The 20758-nt window shown below is 43.6% G+C and overlaps 1 protein-coding gene across 2 annotated transcripts in view; it reads left to right on the top strand.

The window, feature by feature from the left end:
• The window catches only part of Gcn1 (GCN1 activator of EIF2AK4), a 70536-nt gene that overhangs the window by 17100 nt on the left and 32678 nt on the right, over nt 1–20758 (top strand). For both annotated transcript variants that reach the window (XM_013141796.3, XM_003478371.5), the window contains exons 8-28: nt 589–657; nt 774–882; nt 1497–1571; nt 1941–2069; nt 3095–3145; nt 3489–3587; nt 3841–4014; nt 6031–6183; nt 8129–8221; nt 9253–9328; nt 9473–9632; nt 10975–11164; nt 11260–11384; nt 12127–12305; nt 12609–12702; nt 13815–13928; nt 14043–14241; nt 15208–15363; nt 15822–16003; nt 17009–17089; nt 17414–17557. In XM_013141796.3, the coding sequence (XP_012997250.2) occupies nt 589–657; nt 774–882; nt 1497–1571; nt 1941–2069; nt 3095–3145; nt 3489–3587; nt 3841–4014; nt 6031–6183; nt 8129–8221; nt 9253–9328; nt 9473–9632; nt 10975–11164; nt 11260–11384; nt 12127–12305; nt 12609–12702; nt 13815–13928; nt 14043–14241; nt 15208–15363; nt 15822–16003; nt 17009–17089; nt 17414–17557 (2652 nt within the window). The remainder of the gene's footprint in view (nt 1–588; nt 658–773; nt 883–1496; nt 1572–1940; nt 2070–3094; nt 3146–3488; nt 3588–3840; nt 4015–6030; nt 6184–8128; nt 8222–9252; nt 9329–9472; nt 9633–10974; nt 11165–11259; nt 11385–12126; nt 12306–12608; nt 12703–13814; nt 13929–14042; nt 14242–15207; nt 15364–15821; nt 16004–17008; nt 17090–17413; nt 17558–20758) is intronic.

Raw genomic sequence — 20758 nt, 5'->3', positions numbered from 1 at the left:
ACCTTGCACCATGATAATGAACTTTAAGGAGGTGGAAAATTTTCCTGCAGTTTGGCCTCTGGTGACTCCTAGTGTAATTATTAGGATGATAATTTGCTTATTCATGCTGGCATTTATTCACCTCCTTCAAATACCTAACATGTACCTAGTTCTGTACAGTGGCAAAGGAGCTGTGATATCTGCAGGCAAAACAGTCTGCAGAGGAGTCTGACCTTCAGTGAGTTGTCATCTAGTTAATTATAACTGTAATTAATGCTACAAAGGGGAAAGGCAGGAAGCTATGATTCTTGGCAACAGGGGAACCTGACTGTGGGTCAGGGAACACATCCTCATGACTTACAGGGTGTAGGGGGTTCAGCAGGTGAGGAGGTGAGGAAGAACATTTTGGGCAGAGAAGGTAGCCAATGGGAAGGACCACAGAGGAGGCAAGTGAGGTTGTAGTGGTAGGTGTGGGTGAGAGAGGTGTGAGATTAGAGTGAGACCTCTGCTTAAAACTGAGATTTGGAGGTTCTCCCACAGAGGTACCTCTTTAGGCCAGCTGTCCAGCCCTTTAGAGGGTCAAATTATAGCCAGATCTCTGTCCCCTAGAGTGCCTTGCTGGATTTCTATGTGAAGAACCTCCTGATGAGCAAAGTAAAGCCTCCGAAGTATCTTTTGGTGAGTGGGCACCTTACTTGCCTGGATGATCCGAATCCAATTTTACATTCTGCAATGCTCTCTGTTCCAGTTCTGTTCCTCTGAGGGATGGGTGCCTGATTCCTTTCTCTTTGTAGGATAACTGTGCCCCTCTGCTCCGATATATGTCACACTCGGATTTTAAGGATCTGATATTGCCCACCATACAGAAGTCCTTACTGAGGAGTCCAGAGAATGTTATTGAAAGTAGGTTCTTGTTGGAAAGGATGGTGGGGAAAGGACCAGTTGCCTGATTAGCTTTATTCCTTATTTGCTGTAGGAAATAAATGTGTGTGTGTGTGTATGCACGTGTGTGCGCGCGTGCGTGCGTGCATGCATGTGTTGGATGAGGAAATATAGTCACTGTTACCTTGTTGGGACCTTGAGAGAATGTTCAAGGACCCTTGAAGTCATGGACTTTCTTGTTAGAAGAATATACCAAGGTATATCCATTTAGAATGCGTATAATATTGGAGGCATTGAGACTAAGAACCTTTTTGAGACAGTTTGGACTTGGTGTGAAGGTGATACATGAAACCATGAGTTTGAGGGTTGAGTCTCTGTCCCTGCTGCTTGGTAGGAGGTTTTGGTGGAATGCTGGGAAGGGAGCAGTTTTTTTGCTGACTGGAAAAGAGGTAGAAAGTAAAGCTTTCCAGTTGACCTGATTGAAGGGTGTAACCATTCTTGCAGTCTTACAGAGGTAAAGGGTAGTCATGTTTCATATAGTTAAGCAGCAGGCCTGGTAATATTTTCTGGGAAGTAGGGCAAAAACAGGTCTTGATCCCAGAGACTGACATAGGCAATGCTTTCTGTTCCCTTAGCCATCTCCAGTCTGTTGGCATCAGTGACACTTGATCTCAGCCAGTATGCTCTGGACATTGTGAAAGGCCTGGCTAGTGAGTATTCTGACCCCTCTCCAGCTCCTCAACATATGTGAGCTTTGAATGTACTTGTTGCAGTTCTTATTGCAAAGAAAGTAGGAGACAGCGCAAGTTAGACATAAGGCTTTAGGGGCTCGGGAATTTAGTTCAGCAGTACAGTGTCTGCCTCGCAAGCATGCAGTTGTGAGTTTGATCTCCAGTACCAAAAATAAAATAAAGTAAAATAAAGTCTAACCTTACCTACACGGGCTGAGTTTCTTTCTTGAGATTCTTTAGTATCAGAATAGATAGCCAGGATTAAAGAGCAGGTTGTGTGGGAAAGACAGACTAAAGTCTGGATGCTCAGCTGCTGGAAGCCCTTAAACAGTGGCTCTGTTTGTCCAGATCAACTGAAGTCCAACAGCTCGCGCCTCATGGATGAAGCTGTGCTGGCACTACGAAACCTGGCCCGCCAGTGCAGTGACTCCTCAGCCACGGAGGCCCTAACCAGGCATCTGTTTGCCATTCTTGGAGGTGAGCAGTTTTCTTGGCCTTGAGGGTGGCTGAAGTGCATCCCTAGCATTCCTCTGAGCTCCAGATCTGGCATAAACTTGATTCTGCATCTGTCTGTGATGAGGTGGTGTGGCCAGGGGAATACCCACACTGGAATGTACGTAGATGATATGAGTGGAAGTGCACAAACCAGTCTAGATAGTAATCTACATTTTTGTTTTTACATCTGTGTGTTTTTGTACACATGGCAGAAAAATACTCCAGATTGTTAATAATGTCTTTTTTTTTTGTCTTTTTTTTTGAGACAGGGTCTCTCTATGCAGTTCAGGCTGGCCTTGAGCTCACTTTGTAGCCCTGGCTGGTCTTGAACTTACAATGATCCTCCTGCCTCAGCCTCCTGAGTGCTAGGATTACAGGCGTGAGCCACCAATAATATCTTTGAATAGTAAAACCACATATGATTTACAAAATTATTTTGTTTATAAAAAAATAAAATTAAAAAAAAAAAGAGGCTGAGGATTTAGCTCAGTGTCATAAGCACCTGCCTTGCAAGCAGGCGGTTGTGAGTTCGATCCCTGGTACCGATTTAACAAAAAAAAATTTTTTTTTGTTTCTCAATTATTCTGTGAGAAAATAGTTCATTTTTAGTCAAAAAACAAAAGAGGCTATTAAATGTGGGATGTGTGTGTGTGTGTGTTTTATTGTTTTGTTTTTTGAGACGGGCTCAGCTCACTCCAGTTCAGATTGTGCCTGAGCTCTCTGTGTAGCCCAGGCTGGCCTCTTGTGCTACACATTTGATTTGGTTATAAGAGGTCACACTGTGTGGACTTGAACTCACAGCAGTCTTCCTGCCTCAGCCTCCCAAGTGCTGGGGTTACAGGTGTGCACCACCATGCCTAGCCTTAATAAATGTTATTTTAAGTTCAGCTTCACATCAGAAAGACTATGTCTGGAGTCTGCGTGTATCATATGTCACTCATGATGCATTGTCTACCCTCTGGCGAATGTGGGTGATGTGAATTTAACCTTTGCTTCTCCACTCTCAGGCTCAGAGGGAAAACTGACTATTGTAGCCCAGAAGATCAGTGTCCTTTCAGGTATGGGATTCCTCTCCAGGTCCTAGAAGTGTGGTTGGTACTGGGGGAGGTTTAATGTGACTCATATACAGTGAGTCCTTTGGAATCTGACCTTTCTGGCAGTCTTGGTCATGCCATCTTGCCCCTAGTGCTCTTTTGTCTGCTTGCCTGGCAAGAGGCCTGGCTTTTATAAAAGACAAGACTGTGGAGAGAGAATTGAGGGAGGGTTCATAATGGCCAGGGAGAGGCATGGCTGGAGGAACCCAGAAATTTGTGACCACTGTGTAGAAGTGACAGTGGCAGGAAGATTTGCTTGCTGTGGTTTTGTACAGATGAGCAGCTGAGCAGTGAATGTGCCTTTCAGGGATTGGGAGCATCAGTCATCATTTGGTCTCGGGGTCTTCTGGTCAAGTCTTGAATGGGACCGTGGCTGAGCTCTTCATTCCATTCCTCCAGCAGGAAGGTAATTTTGTACAGCCTGGGGAGTATGCATTCCAGACCTGTCCTTGGCTGTGGTTTTTCACAGTTGAGGTCTTCCATGACCTCTCTCTCTTTCTGAAGCACACCTCCTTCAGCGAGCAGGGTTGGGAATTGCCTGATATATCACTGCTTTCTTCCCTACACCTTGCTTTCTTGTGCTGTTTGCAGTGCTTTCTTTGCTACACAGTTGATTTGGTTATAAGAGGTCACACTGTGTGTACTTTTGCTTGTCCTAGTTCATGAAGGCACCTTGGTACATGCTGTCTCAATCCTGGCTCTCTGGTGTAACCGTTTCACAACAGAAGTGCCCAAGAAGCTCACTGAATGGTTCAAGAAAGCTTTCAGCCTTAAAACCTCCACCTCTGCAGTGAGGCATGCCTACCTGCAGTGTATGTTGGCCTCCTTCCGAGGTAAGATGCCTGCCCTGAGCCAATGTCCAGGCCACCCCTGCAGAGGTGACTGAATCTTCAGGGCATTATCACCATTCCAGACTTTCCCTTTTTGTTCAGCTTGTTTTGCATCATTTCCTCCTGAGCTCATAGGCCTTTTAGTCATCTGTAAACCCCAGAATCAGAGCACCATTTTTCATCTGACTCTACTACACTTAGCCCTAAAAAATCTTATTTCTTTTAAATTTATGAGCTATACTTTTTTTTTTATTATTATTATTTTTTTTTGTCTTTTTTTTTCGTTTTTATCGGTACCAGGGATCGAACTCACGACCGCCTGCTTGCAAGGCAGGTGTTTATGCCGCTGAGCTAAATCCCCAGCCCCTATGAGCTATACTTAAAGAAACATTAGGAGACTGCAGAGCCTCTCCTAGAGAGGAGAAGCCTTTCTGTATGAAGTGTGTCTTGCCTGATGAACAGAGTACTTAATAGAGAACAGTATTTCCAGCAGAGATTTTTGTACTAAGTTGAGAATAAACTCATTTCCAATTCAGAGTCATAAGTCACCTCTCTGCAGTGGTTTGTGAGGTTTATAAAAAGCCATAGATAATGCAGATTGTTGTCATAGATTCCTGTGGGTAGAAATGTATAATACATCATCAGTCACCTTAGGGGTTAGTGAGCGTGTATCTATGATTTTTAAAACAGTGTCAGTATTTATATATCAGTTTTCTTTTTTGCTGTGTTGATCAGCCTTGATTTTATATTGGTGGTAGTTAGCACAAACTTGGTTTAACTTGATCTCTTCAGCTTGTGTTAGTTTGACCTCATGCTTTAAAAGACCCCTGATCCCACAGGGGCAGGATGCAGGTCAATGTAGAGCACTTGCCTAGTATGTGTGAGGCTTTGAGATTTATCTGCAGCACTGCAAACAAACCAAAAATCAGCTTAAAGGAGGTAGGATTATTTTGGCTCATGGTTTCAAAGGTTTCAGTCCATAGTCACCTGGCTGTATTATTTCTGGCCTGTGGTAAGGCAGAGCAGTATGTCACAGAGGGCATGGCAGCCAGAAAGCAGAGTGGCAGAACATCAGCAAGCTATCAGGCTTCCTCCTTTCATTTTTCCCATCCAGACCCCCTACTATTTCTCCTAGGTGCCACCCACATTCAGAGCAGATCTTCCCCAACAGTTTGCTGTCCCATATGCCAATCATCTTTGGAAACATTCTCATAGGCACAACCATACTGTGCTTTACTAATTTCCCAGGGTATTTCTGAGTGCATTCAAGTAGACTAAAGGTTAGCCAGTATGAAACATTTCTTAGATTTCAATTCATTTCATTATCTGAAGTAAGGGTTTCATTGTGAAATGTTCTGCTATATCCAGGTAACAGTATGAAAACATGTGTTTAGTTATAGTTTTAACTTATTTCTTGTTTTTTTTTTTTTTTTTTTTTTGTCTTTTTCGTTTTTATCGGTACCAGGGATCGAACTCACGACTGCCTGCTTGCAAGGCAGGCGCTTATGCCGCTGAGCTAAATCCCCAGCCCCTTATTTCTTGTTTTTTAAAAAAGTGAGTTTGGGGGTTGGGGATTTAGCTCAGCGGCATAAGCACCTGCCTTGCAAGCAGGCGGTCGTGAGTTCAATCCCTGGTACTGATAAAAATGAAAAAGAAAAGTGAGTTTGGTTTATAGATCTAGTTTTAGAATTTGAGTCCAGAGGTTGTCTGATATGGGAGAAGAGTACACAAGGTAGGAATTGATAGGCTTGACATTGGTGTGGCTCTGCATTAACTAGCTCTATGACCTTGGGAACTCTCTGTTTCCTTATCCATTAGATGACTAGTTGGACTATTGGATTAATAAGGGCTCTTTTATGGTTGTAGTTTGCTTTAAGCCCCGGATTCTAACTCCAGTTCTTTGAAATATTTGACAAGTAACTGAAGGATGTTAGCCAGTTTACACCTAGGTGGATACTCCTTCATCTCGTCACCCCTGAAGATGAGGATGTTCTGTAAGGTGCTTGTCTCTCTCCACAGGTGACATGTTACTGCAGGCCTTGGACTTATTGCCCTTGCTCATCCAGACAGTAGAGAAGGCAGCCTCCCAGAGTACTCAGGTTCCCATCGTCACAGAAGGGGTTGCTGCAGCCTTGCTGCTGTTGAAGCTTTCAGTGGCTGACTCACAGGCTGGTAAGGGTCCAGAGATGTTCAGGATAGTTGGTGACAGGGCATCTTTAGAGTCCTTGGGAAGAGTGCCGATGTTTAGGATCAGCTTGTCAGCCACAGGGCTGTCTATCATCTGCTGGGAGGGGCCTTAGGGTCGAATTGACCAGTGGGAAGGCAACGAGGGGACTCTGTTACTGTCCTTTGTCCTGTTGCTCTGGGACATGGCCTTGTAGAATGATACCCTGACTAACTTTGTTTCAGTATTAGGGTTTTTTTTTTTTTTTAATTGCTTATATATTCTTGGGGTACAAAGTTCAAAAAATGGTATAATGTAAAGTTTCCCCTTAGCCCTATCTTCCAGGCACAAAGTTCTCCTCTTGGAATAGTATTAGCAGTTCTGTGTCCAGATGTAGTTAATGTGTAACGAAACATTCTGAGTGAATACCTATGTATACCATATTACATCCTAAACATATCTTGCAAATTTTTTTTTTTTTGTCTTTTTTAGACAGAGTCTTGCTAAGTAGTACAGACTGATCTTGAACTTGCTAAGTAGCCCAAGCTGGCCTCGAGTTCACAGCAATCCTCCTACCTCAGTCTCCCTCGTGCTGGGATTGTAGGCGTGCACCACCATGCCCAGATTGCAGATAATTTTAAATCACAACAAAAAGTGCCTTCTCATTCTTTTTTGTGGCTTCCTAGAATTTCACACTGTCATCAGTTCATTTCTGTGTTAACATTTCATTTCTATGCCAAAATAAAATAACAAATTAATTTAAAGGAGGGAATATTTTTTACCTGTCATAACCCTAGGCATTTAAAGGTACTGAGTCATTTAGCACATGGTCTTTTGGGGGTGTCTTAGTCACTTCATCACTAGAATACACGACACCCACAACTTAATTGAGGTTTATGGTTTTTAGAAGATTTGGCCCATAGCCAGCTGGTTCCAGGAGAGAAAGGACATGACAGAAGAGTCAAATGGAGAAAGCTGCTCATGTCATGGTGGCCAGGAAGCAGAAAGAGAAAGGAGGTGGGGAGGGAGATACACACTTCCAGGTCATTACCCCAGCCATTTGCCTCTTATAACCACATTCCACCTCCCAACAGCACTCAGCAACTGAACTGGCTGGTGTATGAATCCCCGAGTGAATACAGCATCCCCGTGATCTAGCCTTCCTCCAGAAGCCCATCTTTGAGTGCATAAAAGTTTTGGGGGACATTCTAGGTCCAAATTATAACAGGAAGACACCTCAGAGTCAGACTATAGTAGCCCTTTGCTTCTTGCAGGTATACATAGCTGAACCTTCTGTAAGGAGAAATAGAGTTCATCTTTTTTCATATATTATTGTGTATCCAACATGTGTATGCCAAGACCTTGGGCTACTTGGGGAGATGCAAAGATAAACACAAGTTTGCTTTATTAAATTTTACGGTACTTATTGCTCTGTAGCAGGAACAAGGAGATGTAAAGATAACCTCAGTAGTATAATAAATATGTGACATGAGAGCAGTTTTGAAAGGGAGACGACTTTGAGTTTGGGGGTAGGTGTTAGGAAAGGCTTCATGGAGGAGGAGATGTTTAAACTGGAGCCCTGAGCACCCACAAGGATCTCACTTTTATGAGAAAAGTCTCACTTGTGAGTCCAAATAGCCCCAGTCAGGAAAAGATGGGGCAAGTCACAATGAAGGCACCTCAAGTATTTTGGCTTGGTGCCTGGGTATATGGGACTCCCAGAAGAGAAGTGGCTTGCTCCCTGGGGGCAGCAGGGAACCACTGAATGTTTTCATATAAAAAGTGATACCACAGAGATTAAAGTTAGTTCTTCAAACAGGAGAGCAGTGATCCTAGGACTGATTTACCCCTGTCAGGGCCCGTCACAATGCCCACTGAAACAGCTTCAGGATAGAGCTGCCCAGCCCTGGGAGCTGGGGTGTGCTGAGTTGTAGATAACTTGGTTTCTTGCAGAGGCCAAACTAAGCAGTTTCTGGCAGCTGATTGTGGATGAGAAGAAGCAGATTTTCACTTCGGAGAAATTCCTGCTCATGGCCTCAGAAGATGGTGAGTTACTTGGAACCAAGTCTCTTGGAAGGTTTTCAGAAAGGACCCTTTCCTTACCATCTGTTTGATCAGTTGGATCTGCAAAATCCTGGACCAGACCAGTCTAACCAATAGCTCAGTTGTCACTGGAATGAATTCATTCCCATGGGGAATGTCAGTCTGGGAAAGTGGAGGCGCCCCTGGGAGAATTGTAGAGACAGCATTGATGTTCACTTGCAGTGTTAGCTGTAATTATAGCTGATTGGGTAATTGCTGCTATGTCAGCTTTTCTTATGTTAAGAAGAACTGAAAAGTGCTGGTGGAGTGTGTCAGGCTTTACTCTCCTACCAGGAAACATAGAAACTGCTGGTTTCTCTCTTGGCAGAAAAGGAACATTTGATCTCTAAACGTATGTGTAAAATTCTAGGTTGCCTTAGAGGAGTCTGCTACTAATTAGTGATTTGAAAAATCTTATGATTCACAAATCACAACATCCTGTTAATAAGCTACAACTGTTAGTCACTTCCTGGTTTATAAAAAATTTTTTTTAGTCAGATTTTGCTTAGGAAATGCATTCAGTACAATTAAAAATAAAAGGAAAACAAAGGTCTACATTGAAAATTTCATGCACATTTTGATGTCTGGCCATGGATAACCAATTTTATCAGATATATAAAAGCTTCATGTTTTAGTTTTCTACCTTTTTTATACAAATGGTAATATGTCTTCTGAATACACTGAGCCTTCTAGTCTTGGGCCTCAGTCACTTTCCAGTGTATAATGAGCTTCCCTATTGCTTTTTTTTTTCCTTATTTCTTCTGTAGAACTTTACAGTAATTTTAGTTACTAAAAAAGTACATGTTTCCTTATTTTAAAATTCCTTTGTCCTTTATAAGCAAAAAAAAGGAAATAAAATAAACTAACTTTACGTCTAATCACATTTACATTTCAGTGTTAATTTTTCATTTGTTTATGAGTGTGTGTATATTGTGTGCATGCATGTGTGTAGATATATTTGTTTTAAAAACATTTTCACTGTTTCTTCCTTCTAGCCCTGTGTACCGTGTTGCATTTGACAGAGAGGCTTTTCCTGGATCACTCACATAGACTCACCGGCAACAAAGTTCAGTACGTCTGGCTTGCTTACTTAGTCTCTTAGGCCAAACAAGGCAGAGGGTGACAGGAACCTGAGAAGTGGGGTGTGTAAAGGGTTGGCTGTAGAGAGCCCTGCCCCCTGGCCTTCCCTGGGGCCATCTGTCCTTGTGCTTGCAGGCAGTACCACCGGGCCCTCGTGGCTGTGCTCCTGAGCCGCACCTGGCACGTGCGCAGGCAGGCTCAGCAGACGGTTCGGAAGCTGCTGTCCTCTCTTGGGGGCTTTAAGCTGGCCTGTGGACTGCTGGAGGAGCTGAAGACTGTCCTTAGTTCCCACAAGGTAAGGGTTTCTGGACCTTGTCCACTGGTGCTCATGGACCCACTTCTGACCTCCCAGGAGTTTGGCTGGGCCTCTTCTGGGTAGTTCTCTCAGTCAGACTCTGTGATACCAGAATCTTCTTTTTGCTGCTGAGCTTCAATAGCATTTTATTTCATGTAATTCCTTTTCCTTTTCAGACTCTTCTTTACCTTCCTATCCTTTTTGATCTGTAGCTGAACTTTTTTCTCCGAATGTTTTTCCCTTGATTTTAAGATTTTTGTTTTTTAAAAATACTTTTGGGCTGGGTATGGTGGCATATGTCCAGGATTTGGGAGGCTGAGTCTGGAGGATTGCTGCAAGTATGAGGTCAGCCTGAGCTACATTCAGTGAGTTCAAGGCCTGCCTGAAATACATAGTGGAACTTTGTCTCAAAAAGACAATAAAATAGGGGCTGGGGATTTAGCTCAGTGGCATAAGCGCCTGCCTTGTAAAGCAGGCAGTTGTGAGTTCGATCCCTGGTACCGATTAAAAGGAAAAAGACCCCCCAAAAAAGACAATAAAACAGCTGGGCATGGTAGCACGTGCCTGTAATCCCAGCATTGAGGAGACTGAGGCAGTAGGATTGCTAGGAGTTCGCGGCCAGCCTGGGATACAAAGTGATTTCAAGGCCAGCCTAAACTGCATAGTGAAACTTTATGTTTTTGGTCTCAAAAAGACAAAAAATAAATAATTTTTGAGACTCTCAAAGAACTTACTTTGTAGCCCAAGATGACCTTGAACTCATGGGAATTCTCTTGCCTCAGCCTCCTAAGTACTGAGATTACAGGCAAGTGTCACCATGCCCAGTTTAATCACTTTAAAAGTATTGTTCACCCATGTCCCATATGGTTTTTCATAGTACATTTCAGGCAGATAGGGCTTATAATCCTTATTATACAAACTGTCCAGGTTCCAGGAGCTGAGATGAGCTCCTCAGATTCTGGCTAGTGGGAGGAAGACTTGGGAGTAGACCCTAAAGGCTGGACTCCTGTTTCAGTGCACCTCACTGTCTCCCTCCCTAAGGCAGCTAACAGCCTGTGGACCAGTGACAGACATAGAACCTTGTGTCGGGTCTCCTTGACCAAGTTCCGTTTTCTTTTCTTCCCTATAGAACTGTTAGATCTAGTCAATGGTGCTTTGTCCTTCCAGGCAAGCCTCACAGCCTCTGGGTCCCAGTGTAGGAAGCTGAACACCGGTCCTTGCTGCTGCAGGAACCCCCAGAGAACAAGAGGAGGGAGAAGCATAGTGTCTGGTGTAATGCTTTCTAGTGCCATGCCTGCACAGGACTCTGAGGGGCGGGGAGTCACATGTTGTCTTCTCACAGGTGCTGCCCTTAGAGACTCTGGTGACTGACACTGCAGAGGTGACTGAGACAGGCAAGGCCTGTGTACCTCCAAGGGTCCTGCAGGAGGCTTTGTGTGTCATTTCTGGTGTGCCAGGGCTTGATGGCGATGTCACTAACATGGAACAGTTGGCTCAGGAGATGCTGATCATCTCCCACCACCCATCTTTAGGTCTGTTATTGTGGTGGCTATGGGAGACATAGGGACTGTTGGGCAGGGTGACAGCAGGCTGGGTAAACAGCTTCAAACAACTCCCTTCCCTCCAGTGGCAGTGCAGTCTGGACTCTGGCCAGCACTTCTTGCCAAGATGAAGATTGATCCTGAAGCCTTCATCACCAGGCATCTGGATCAGATCATTCCTAGGATTACCACACAGAGTCCCTTGAACCAGGTGATGGACATATATATGAGCTGGTCTGGCCTCAGAGGCCAGAGGATGGGGATCCTCTTCCCAGAGCACATGAAGGAAGGGCTAATGAAACAAGGGGAAGAGCAGTGAAATATGGGCTTGGACACTTGGTTGTTAGAGACAGAAAAAGCAAACTGGTTTAAGCATAAAAGGGAACTTACTACTTTACTTGTCTCTGAAATACAAGGATAAACTGGTTTGGGCTGTCATGTTGGAACATTAAATCTAGTCTATGTCAAGGCTGTAGGCTCCATTCTTAGTCTTTCCCTTTTGGGTGCTAAGAGAGCTATTAGAGTTCAGGCTCATACCTGTTCCTCTAACAGCTCCAAAGGGAAAAGTATGCATTTCCCAATACTATCAGTTAGCACAGGGTCACATTGCCCCAGTTGGCTTGGCTTGGGTTCTGTGCTCATCCCTGAGCTTGTCCTTCTAGTCCGGGTTATGTGTCTAGCTCTGGAAAGGGTGAGGGAAATCCACCTGGACTGTGGAAATTGAGAGTGCAGAAGATTTGTGTCCATCCAAATCATAGTGCTATTCCCAGATTAAAGAGTAACTGCTGAGTAAGGCAGGCACAAACTGCAGTTGTCTACTGTCAGGCTCTGCTCAGAGTAAAAAGGCTATAGCAGGGATGCCCCAACTACTTAGGGGCATTTAGGCATAGTAGGACTGTACTTCAGTACCAACATTGGTACAGACTCATTGTATCTATCTGTTTGTCTGGCAGTCTTCCATGAATGCCATGGGCTCCCTTTCCATCCTGTCCCCGGACCTGGTCCTCCCACAGCTCATCAGCACCATCACCACCTCTGTGCAGAACCCTGCTCTGCGCCTGGTGACACGGGAGGAGTTTGCTATTATGCAGACACCTGCCGGAGAACTATATGACAAATCCATCATCCAGAGGTGAGACTGCACTTGTAAGCTGGGTTGCCTTCCCTAAACCTTAGTCTTCTTGCTTGTGTAATGCGTACAACACTTCCTTTCAATGTTGCTGTAAGGAACAAATGAAGTAGCTTATCCATTCATTGGATGAATACCTGCTACGTTCCAGACCTGACAGTTAGGCTCTGGATACCAGAGTGTGTTGAGTGTCTGTCACTGTCCTTGTGCATAGTACTTAAAAGCTAGGTGGAATTTCATGATTGGCAGGGGGAGCTAAGGGCCCTGGTGCTCTTATCAAGTTAGCTAATCACCTGTGTGTTTCAGTGCCCAGCAGGACAGCATAAAAAAGGCCAACATGAAGCGAGAGAACAAAGCTTACTCTTTCAAAGAGCAGATCATTGAGCTGGAGCTGAAGGAGGTGAGTGGTTGGAGACATCTCAGTGTGGACACTGGGCTTGGTGGCCTCAGATAGCTGGTGCTCTCTGCTCCATGTAGATGGTTCCTCTGCAGCTTCTTGAGGCCCATGGCACACTGTTCTTTATGATCTATTCCTCCTTCTCTTTTGTAGTCTCCACCCACAAAAATAAAACACAACCTTTTTTCCCTAAGTACTGCTGCTGAATCCTGTGGGGCACCCCCTGCCAGCTCTTTGGCTTCTGAAAGCAGGTGCAGGGCCTGGTGCAGAGGAACTCTGGGGAATCGTGGGTCAAGTGACATACTCAGCTTTGAACAGAACTAGTTCTAATGGGTACAAGAGTGCACAGGACTCTTGCCTGTCTCAACCTGCATCTTTTGCTTGGTCTACTTGAGACTGGATTTTTCTTGTCTTTCACATCTTAGCCCATGTGGGCACTTAGAGAGATAAATCCCCATTCACTTATCCATAGTATACCTTGCTTTTACAGCAGTTTTCTTGCTTCACAATCACCTCCTTTATGCATTTGTTTGCTTCTTCTCTGCCTTCACCTGTTAGATTGTGAGTTCAACATGGGCAGGGACTTCCTCTTTCCCCTCCAGGTATCTTGAGCATCTAGAACAGTGCCTGGCATAGTGTAGATGCTCAGTGAATAATTGCTCAAAGAGCGAATCATACCTCTGTATCTCCAGCTACTTGAGTAGGCTTTGTCCAGGTTTCACCTTACACTGGGAGAACTCTAGGGTGGGTGTGGGCAGAAGGGAGGCTGAAGTTTTTTGACGGAATCCCTGTGGTCACCAGAATACTCTGGAGTACAGTGTAGGGCCTTTTTATTTCTCTGACATATAAAAGGCTTTCTTGCCTTTGTTAGCAGAGAACCTGGTTGGTGAGAGGGCAGGGAGGAGGGAAACTTCTCTACTGCTGTCTCCATTCTGTAGACCTCAAATTTCTGTAGACATGTTGGGGTGAAGGAGGCCACAGGGTGGAGTTCAGTGTTCATGTCACAGATTTGGACTGGCCTGGTGCTTTTTGTGGAAGCAAGTGCAGCATCCTGTGGTTGGGAGGCAGGTCTGTTTCTTGGAGATGGAATTGGTTTGCTAACCTTGGTCCTTCAGGAGATAAAGAAAAAGAAAGGTATAAAGGAGGAGGTACAGTTGACCAGCAAGCAAAAGGAGATGCTGCAGGCCCAACTGGACAAGGAGGCACAGATTCGGAGGCGACTGCAGGAGGTAAGTGGCATCATCACCATATGCCCATGCTGGAGTGCGCTGTGCAGCCATGCTGATTCCTTGATTCCCAGATTGGGGCCTTGCTGATCTGGCCTCTGGTATCTCTGCTTTCAGCTGGATGGAGAGCTTGAGGCAGCTCTGGGACTCCTGGACACTGTCTTGGCCAAGAAGCCATCTGGCCTAACCCAGTACATCCCTGTTTTGGTTGACTCTTTCCTGCCCTTGCTGAAATCTCCCTTGGCTGCACCTAGGATCAAGAAGCCCTTCCTGTCTTTGGCTGCCTGTGTCATGCCCCCAAGGCTCAAGGCTTTAGGTTAGTCCTTGTTTGTTTGATGTGGGGATGGCTCAGGGCAGTCTGGGAGGTGGCTGGGATGCCTCTTGAGTGCCTTTGGAGTAGCGTGTGATGACTCACACTGCCAAATTCTCTTTCCATGGGGAAAGGAACTATGGAACTTCAGGCTAATTTTGGGAATGGTATAGTATGTCTGCTCCTTTCCATTTATGCCTTGTTTTCCTTCACTCAGACCAGATTTTAGATGCTAGCCCCATTTTTCTGTAGTGGTTTTGAAGCTGTGACATAAAGTTCAGTGACAGCAAGGATAGTTTAGCACATCCACTCAGTGCAGCCCAGGGTTGAGCCAGCTGTGTGTCAGTAGTGTCATCCTTAGCTTCCTGTTAGTTCTGAACAAAAACCAGGTAGGATGGCTAGGAATTATGGTAATCTCATTTTTGTGCATTGTTTACTGACTTCCTTCCTAGCCTAAAGAGTATGTTCCTGAGGGTGGAACCTGTGAATGTTCAGAGCGACAGTGTCAGATAGTGCATGTGGAATCTGCCCGAGGTGTTACCTTGGCTTGTTGCCTAGAAGGTGAAGGTTCCATGTGGCTAGAGTATTGCTCTTGCCTGAATAACCCCTGGTAGCCTGTGCCTTCTCAAAATACATTTGTAATTTCTTAAGCATCTTGGGGCTGGGGATTTAGCTCAGCGGCCTAAGTACCTGCCTTGCAAGCAGACGGTCATGAGTTCAATCCCCAGTATTGATAAAAAGAAAAAAAAATTTTTTTCTTGAGCATCTAAAGGACAACTCCTGTCTGCCTACTTACTCTCTAGTACTGTCACAAAAATCAAGGGAGAAATTAAGTGGGCGACATTTTGGTGAAGCAAAAGACAGTTAATTCAGAGGAATGATGCACCTCTGTTTTGGGTCCCTTTTTGGTGCCTGGGACAGATTCTCTGTCTTTGTTTGGGTTGCCTCCAGCTGGGTCTCTTCTCTTCACAGGAACTTTGGTAAGCCATGTGACTTTGCGCCTGCTAAAGCCAGAGTGTGCTCTGGATAAATCCTGGTGCCAGGAAGAATTGTCGGTGGCTGTAAAGAGGGCAGTGACACTGCTGCACACCCACACCATCACCAGCAGATTGGGGAAGGGCGAACCAGGTATGAGATTGCATGGCACCAAGGGCCCAGGGTGGTGTGAGCTGGTGTGGAGAAGCTAGGAGCTACTTGTCACCTGAACTTCCTGAGTCTGTGGTTTTGGGTAAATCTTCCTTCTTTATCCTTGGTTTCCTTGTCTGAAAAAGGAGTGGTTGGACTAGTTGGAGAATTTCTGAATCCCGACCTCCTATTTTGTGAGTTACTGTGATCCTGCTGAAGGTTTAGTTTGGCATTTTCTTCTCTGTTTAGTCTCCTATTCTGGAACTAGACAGGGTTTGAGGGAGAAGCAGGATTGGCTTTTGCACTGGACTACCAACCATCATCCCTATTGCCCTGCTGTATGCTTCAGGCATCTGAAGGGCCTTCAGCTTTCCCCCAGCCACCTGGCCTGAGGCTACACAGGCAGCAATGGCCCAGGCCCCGGGCTGCCACAGGACCATGCCTGCTGCTTGCTCTTGCAGATGCTGCGCCCTTGTCAGCACCAGCCTTTTCCTTGGTCTTCCCATTACTGAAGATGGTGCTGACTGAGATGCCCCACCATACTGAAGAGGAGGAGGAACAAATGGCTCAGATTCTTCAGATCCTTACTGTCCATGCCCAACTGAGGGCCTCCTCCAGCATCCCACCTGGGCGTGTGGATGAGGTAGGCAGGATCTGTTCTCCTCTTATTTATAATGGGGTTGGGGAGGCAGGTGCTTGTGACACTCTTGACCCATGAACACTTCTGATGGTGAAGTAGAGGGTATGTTTATTCCTACAGCAGCTGTATGCATAGTGTGCTGAGCTTTGTAATGCCGAAATGGGCCAGGATGTTTTTATACAACTGTCTACACTGGGTTTCCAACCATGTCAGTTTGTATAGACCCATTTTATTGATTTTTACTAGCTGCATGAGATTTTAAGCTCTGCATGCACTATATTCTGTCTTTTTAACCTGTTGATAGTATTTTAAGGTTGTCCTAACATTTCCCCATTTTAACCAGTTCTTGTGTGCCTGTGCCCCTTATGTAGTCCATGTGAACTTTGCTGTAAGAATTTTTGTTGGATGTAGACTTGCTAGATTTTATGGCATGTTCTGAGCTACTTTTTCACTAAATGTTAGTCTCTTTCTCTCCAAAACTAATAGCCTCAGATAGTATGAGTATTGCCAGTGATAAATGATTCATTTTATTTTCCTTTTTTTGCTTTTTCCTTTTGGTTTTTTGAGACGGGGTCTTGCTATGCAGGTCAGACTGACCTTGAACTTACTATATAGTCCAGACTGGCCTCGAACTCTCAGCAGTCCTACACCTCAGGCTTCCAAGTGTTGAGAGAATAGGCATTCGCTACTCCCCCCACGCCAGCTGTCTTGCATTTTTGTTTTTTTTACTTGTTAATTTGAGCTTTTTTCATTTATGGTCCATCTGTATTCCATAGTCTAAATTTCAAGCAAGTTTCAGAATTTATTTATATTTTAAGACTTGAGGATCATAGGTGGCTGGGGTTAGTACCTCTGGATCTAGTAAGTTTCTATAGTGGAATCAGTTGTATGACCCAGAACGATCCCCTGTGGGTGACAGGATGCCATTTGCTTGACCATTAGATATGGTTACAGATTTTCCTTACAGCCTCACCCTGGCTTAATTACTGTTTTCTCTGTCTCTCTCAGAATGGCCCGGAGTTGCTGCCTCGTGTAGCTATGCTGCGTCTTCTGACTTGGGTGATTGGGACAGGCTCGCCACGCCTACAGGTGATCTGCTTTACAGTTGGCTGATGTAACCCTGATCTCAGGTTCTGGCATGAGTGGTCAAGTTTTACTGGAGTTGTCTCTCAGCCTCCGCTTTTGGATTAGGATAGAAGGGCTGCATTTGAAAGCTAGTCTGCCTGTTTTCAGCTATCAAGGGGTTTTACTGTCCTGGCTTAGGGCTAGGGTCTTAGCCCTAATAGGGCTGTGGGGTAGATATTCTTAGTTCAGAGCCTTCTTGGGGCTCTCTGCCTATCACTTGGTCCCTATCACAGAAGTAAATGATTTGCTGAACAGAACCAGTGTGTTTCAGTGTGTTTATGTTCTCAGGTTCTGGCCTCAGACACCCTGACCACCCTGTGTGCCAGCAGCAGTGGCGAGGATGGCTGTGCTTTTGCAGAGCAGGAGGAAATAGATGTGCTACTCTGTGCTTTGCAGTCTCCATGTACCAGTGTGCGTGAGACTGCACTCCGGGTACGTTCCCACTCTCAAGACCACTGTGGCATTCCTGTCACTACATGGAAATGTTTGAGCTATATGCTGGGGATTTGAAAGAATGTCTGTCAGCCTGATGGCAGGTCCTGAATGAAAGAGAATAGGTCACAGGGTGGGTTGGAGTCCTTTTAAGAATTGAAAAATTAACAGTTGCTGTGATCTGTCATGGTCTATTTTTTTCTTGGAAGATTTTGTCTAATTTCTAAACTGAAATGTGGATCTGTATAGTGTTACAGATGGTCTGACTCACACTATTAGTCCATTTATTTAACATGCTACCTGCACCTGGCTGACGAGCTGGCTGGCTTTCTCTTTCTCTTTTGTTTTGCTCTCTTTCTCTGCCTCCTTCCCTCCCTTTCCTTTCTTCCTTTCTTCCTGCCTCCCTCTCTTTTTTCCTTCCGTCCTTCTTTCATGGTACCGAGGATTGAACCCAGGGCTTTTCATTGAGTCACATTCCAAGCTGCTTTTATTTATTTATTTATTTTTGGTCTTTTTCCTTTTTATCGGTCCCGGGGATCGAACTCATGACTGCTTGGGCAGGCAGGTGCTTATACCGCTGAGCTAAATCCCCGGCCCTTTATTTTATTTTTTGAGATAAGGTCTCATTAATCACTGAGTTGCCCTGGCTGGCTTTGACCTTGCAGTCCTCCTGCCTTAGCTTCCCTGTCTCTGGCTACACTATTCTTGGTAGCTTTTGAACCATAACTAAAAATTGCTTTGGAATGATAAGATAGTGGTTCCCAAATGCTGATCCACATCTTTTTGCTATTGATATGTGGCAATTTTGTTTGGCACTGTGATAAATTTTTCTTAGATATCTGTCCAACAAAAGGAACTTTTTCTGAGTTTGTATGTTGTTTACTTAGAGTTGTTAATAATTTTTACATTAAAAAAATTATACTACCATACAGTATCATTTCACAAAACAAGTTGTTTTGTTGTTTTTTTTTTTTTTTTTTTTATCGGTACCGGGGATGGAACTCACGACTGCCTGCTTGCAAGGCAGGCGCTTATGCCGCTGAGCTAAATCCACAGTCCCACAAGTTTTTTTTTTTTTTTTTGCTTTAGGGACAGACTCCAGTATTTTGCACATACTAAGCGTGTACTGTACTACTGAGCTATATCTCTAACCTCTAGAAATTAATTTGAGGAGACTCTGAGTAGGCAGTTAACTGAGCTGATTCCTAGCACTTCTTTTTTTTTTTTTTTTTAAGTTAATTTCATTGAGGAAAAGGGTACAAATTATACAGAATTTCAAAAAAAATAAACAGTAGGAAATCACTAGTTAATAGATTACATATTGTCATCTTAGAAATAGTTGTTCAAGTTACAAAATTAAAGCATATAAAGTGGACGTTCAAACAGTGAGACTGCAAACAGTTCTGTTGAATGATCCAACAAAAACTTAGTAATATGGTTATCTATCTTATATGTTTAAATATACATGCAGTTATATCCTTTACAGCACTTTCTTTTCCTCTCTTTTTTACAATGACAATTACACATTTTGGGTTTTATTACTCCCACAGTGCTTATTAATTTTTTTTTGAAGAGAATAAAACTTACTGTGACATAACAAAACAGAGTCAGTCAGATCAAAAAGATGGACATAGTACACAATGTAAAAACAGATTAGAAGGTGATCAACCCTGGCTACCATAATATCTCTTGCTATCTTAAAAAGAACTGCCTATACCATCAGTTATAATAAAATTGAACAAAACAGTAAACAGGGGCTGGGGATTTAGCTCAGCAGCATAAGCGCCTGCCTTGCAAGCAGGCAGTCATGAGTTCGATCCCTGGTACTGATAAAAATGAAAAAGACCAAAAAAAAAAACCCCCCAAAACAGTAAAGAACAAAACCAATAAAACCAAAACATTGGAGACATTACAGAACTTCAAAAGAAGATAATAGTCAAGCCAGAATGGGCCTCATAGTGAATCTTATTGTCTTCACAGTTGTTGCCTATACTCTCAAACTTGGTACTATCAATCAAAACAGAATAGAGGAGAATCAGTCAAAACAAGATGGTGAGAGCAATATAGGGTTTCAAATCAAGTTAATAGGAAATCAAAGTGGGTTACTATAATATATCCTGCTATTATTTAGTTATTTTTTCCCTTAATTAAAAAGATAAATAATGAAACAAGGAGATTGAGATAAAAGAGGACATAACAACAAAACAGCACAGATCAGAAAATAATCATTTAAGCAAAATAGTGTTTCACCACAAGATATCCCGACATAAAAGTAGTTACCATAGTGTCTCTTTCCTTGAAATCTTTTGAGTATAACTTCATATACTGTAGCATTAAACATATCAAGACAATGTAAAATCATTCAAAAGAATGACAGTATTACAGGGTATTTAGAACCAACTAACAGAAAATGAGCAATGGTTTCTGTATTATCTCCTTGTTTATAAAAGTTTTTGTTTATATTATCACATATAATAAAATTCAATAAGATACAACAAGTTAAGATCGATGGAGACAGAAGAACAAAAGCTTGATGGGACTTCAAAACAAGGTGATATTAAATCAGCACTAGCTATTTTCTCTAAAATAGCTGTTCCTACCACCCAACCTTCTCTGCCTCATTTCTGTTGAGCTCTTTTTCTGTCATTAGTTGTCAGTTTGTCTTCTTCATTTCGCTTTCTGCTCCATTCATTTTGGCCTCTCTGCCACTGTTTCTGGAATCTTGGTATTTTTCTCTTTTAGAATGTCCTGCAGTACTCTCTATAGAGTTGGATTGATGGTTGCAAATTCCGCTAGTTCCTCTTTATCCTGGAAGCACCTTGTTTCTCCATTAATTTCTAGCGACAGTTGTGCAGGATATATCAATCTTGGCTGGAGGTTATTGTCTTTCAAAGCTTGAATTATTTCACCCCATGCTTTTTGTGATTTGATGGTTTGTGCAGAGAAATCTGCTGTAATTCTGATGGGTGTTCCCTTGTAAGTGATCTGTTTCTTGTCTCTGACAGCTTTTAATATTCTGTTCTTATATTGGATTTCTTATATTGGATTATTATATGCCTGGGTGTAGTTTTGTTTGGGTTGTAGGTGGCTGAGGTCCTGTATGCCTCATAGATCTGAGTATTTTTACCTTTTCCCATATTAGGGAAGTTTTCCTTGATTATTTCTGTGAATAGCCTTTGCAGTTCATTTGTTTGTATCCCT

The sequence above is a fragment of the Cavia porcellus genome, unplaced genomic scaffold, assembly GCF_034190915.1.
Source record: "Cavia porcellus strain 051 isolate PalLab524CR breed Dunkin Hartley unplaced genomic scaffold, mCavPor4.1 scaffold_16, whole genome shotgun sequence".
NCBI classification, from domain to species: domain Eukaryota; kingdom Metazoa; phylum Chordata; class Mammalia; order Rodentia; family Caviidae; genus Cavia; species Cavia porcellus.
Note: the sequence above shows the minus strand (reverse complement) of the source record. Positions and strands in the feature narration are given on the sequence as shown.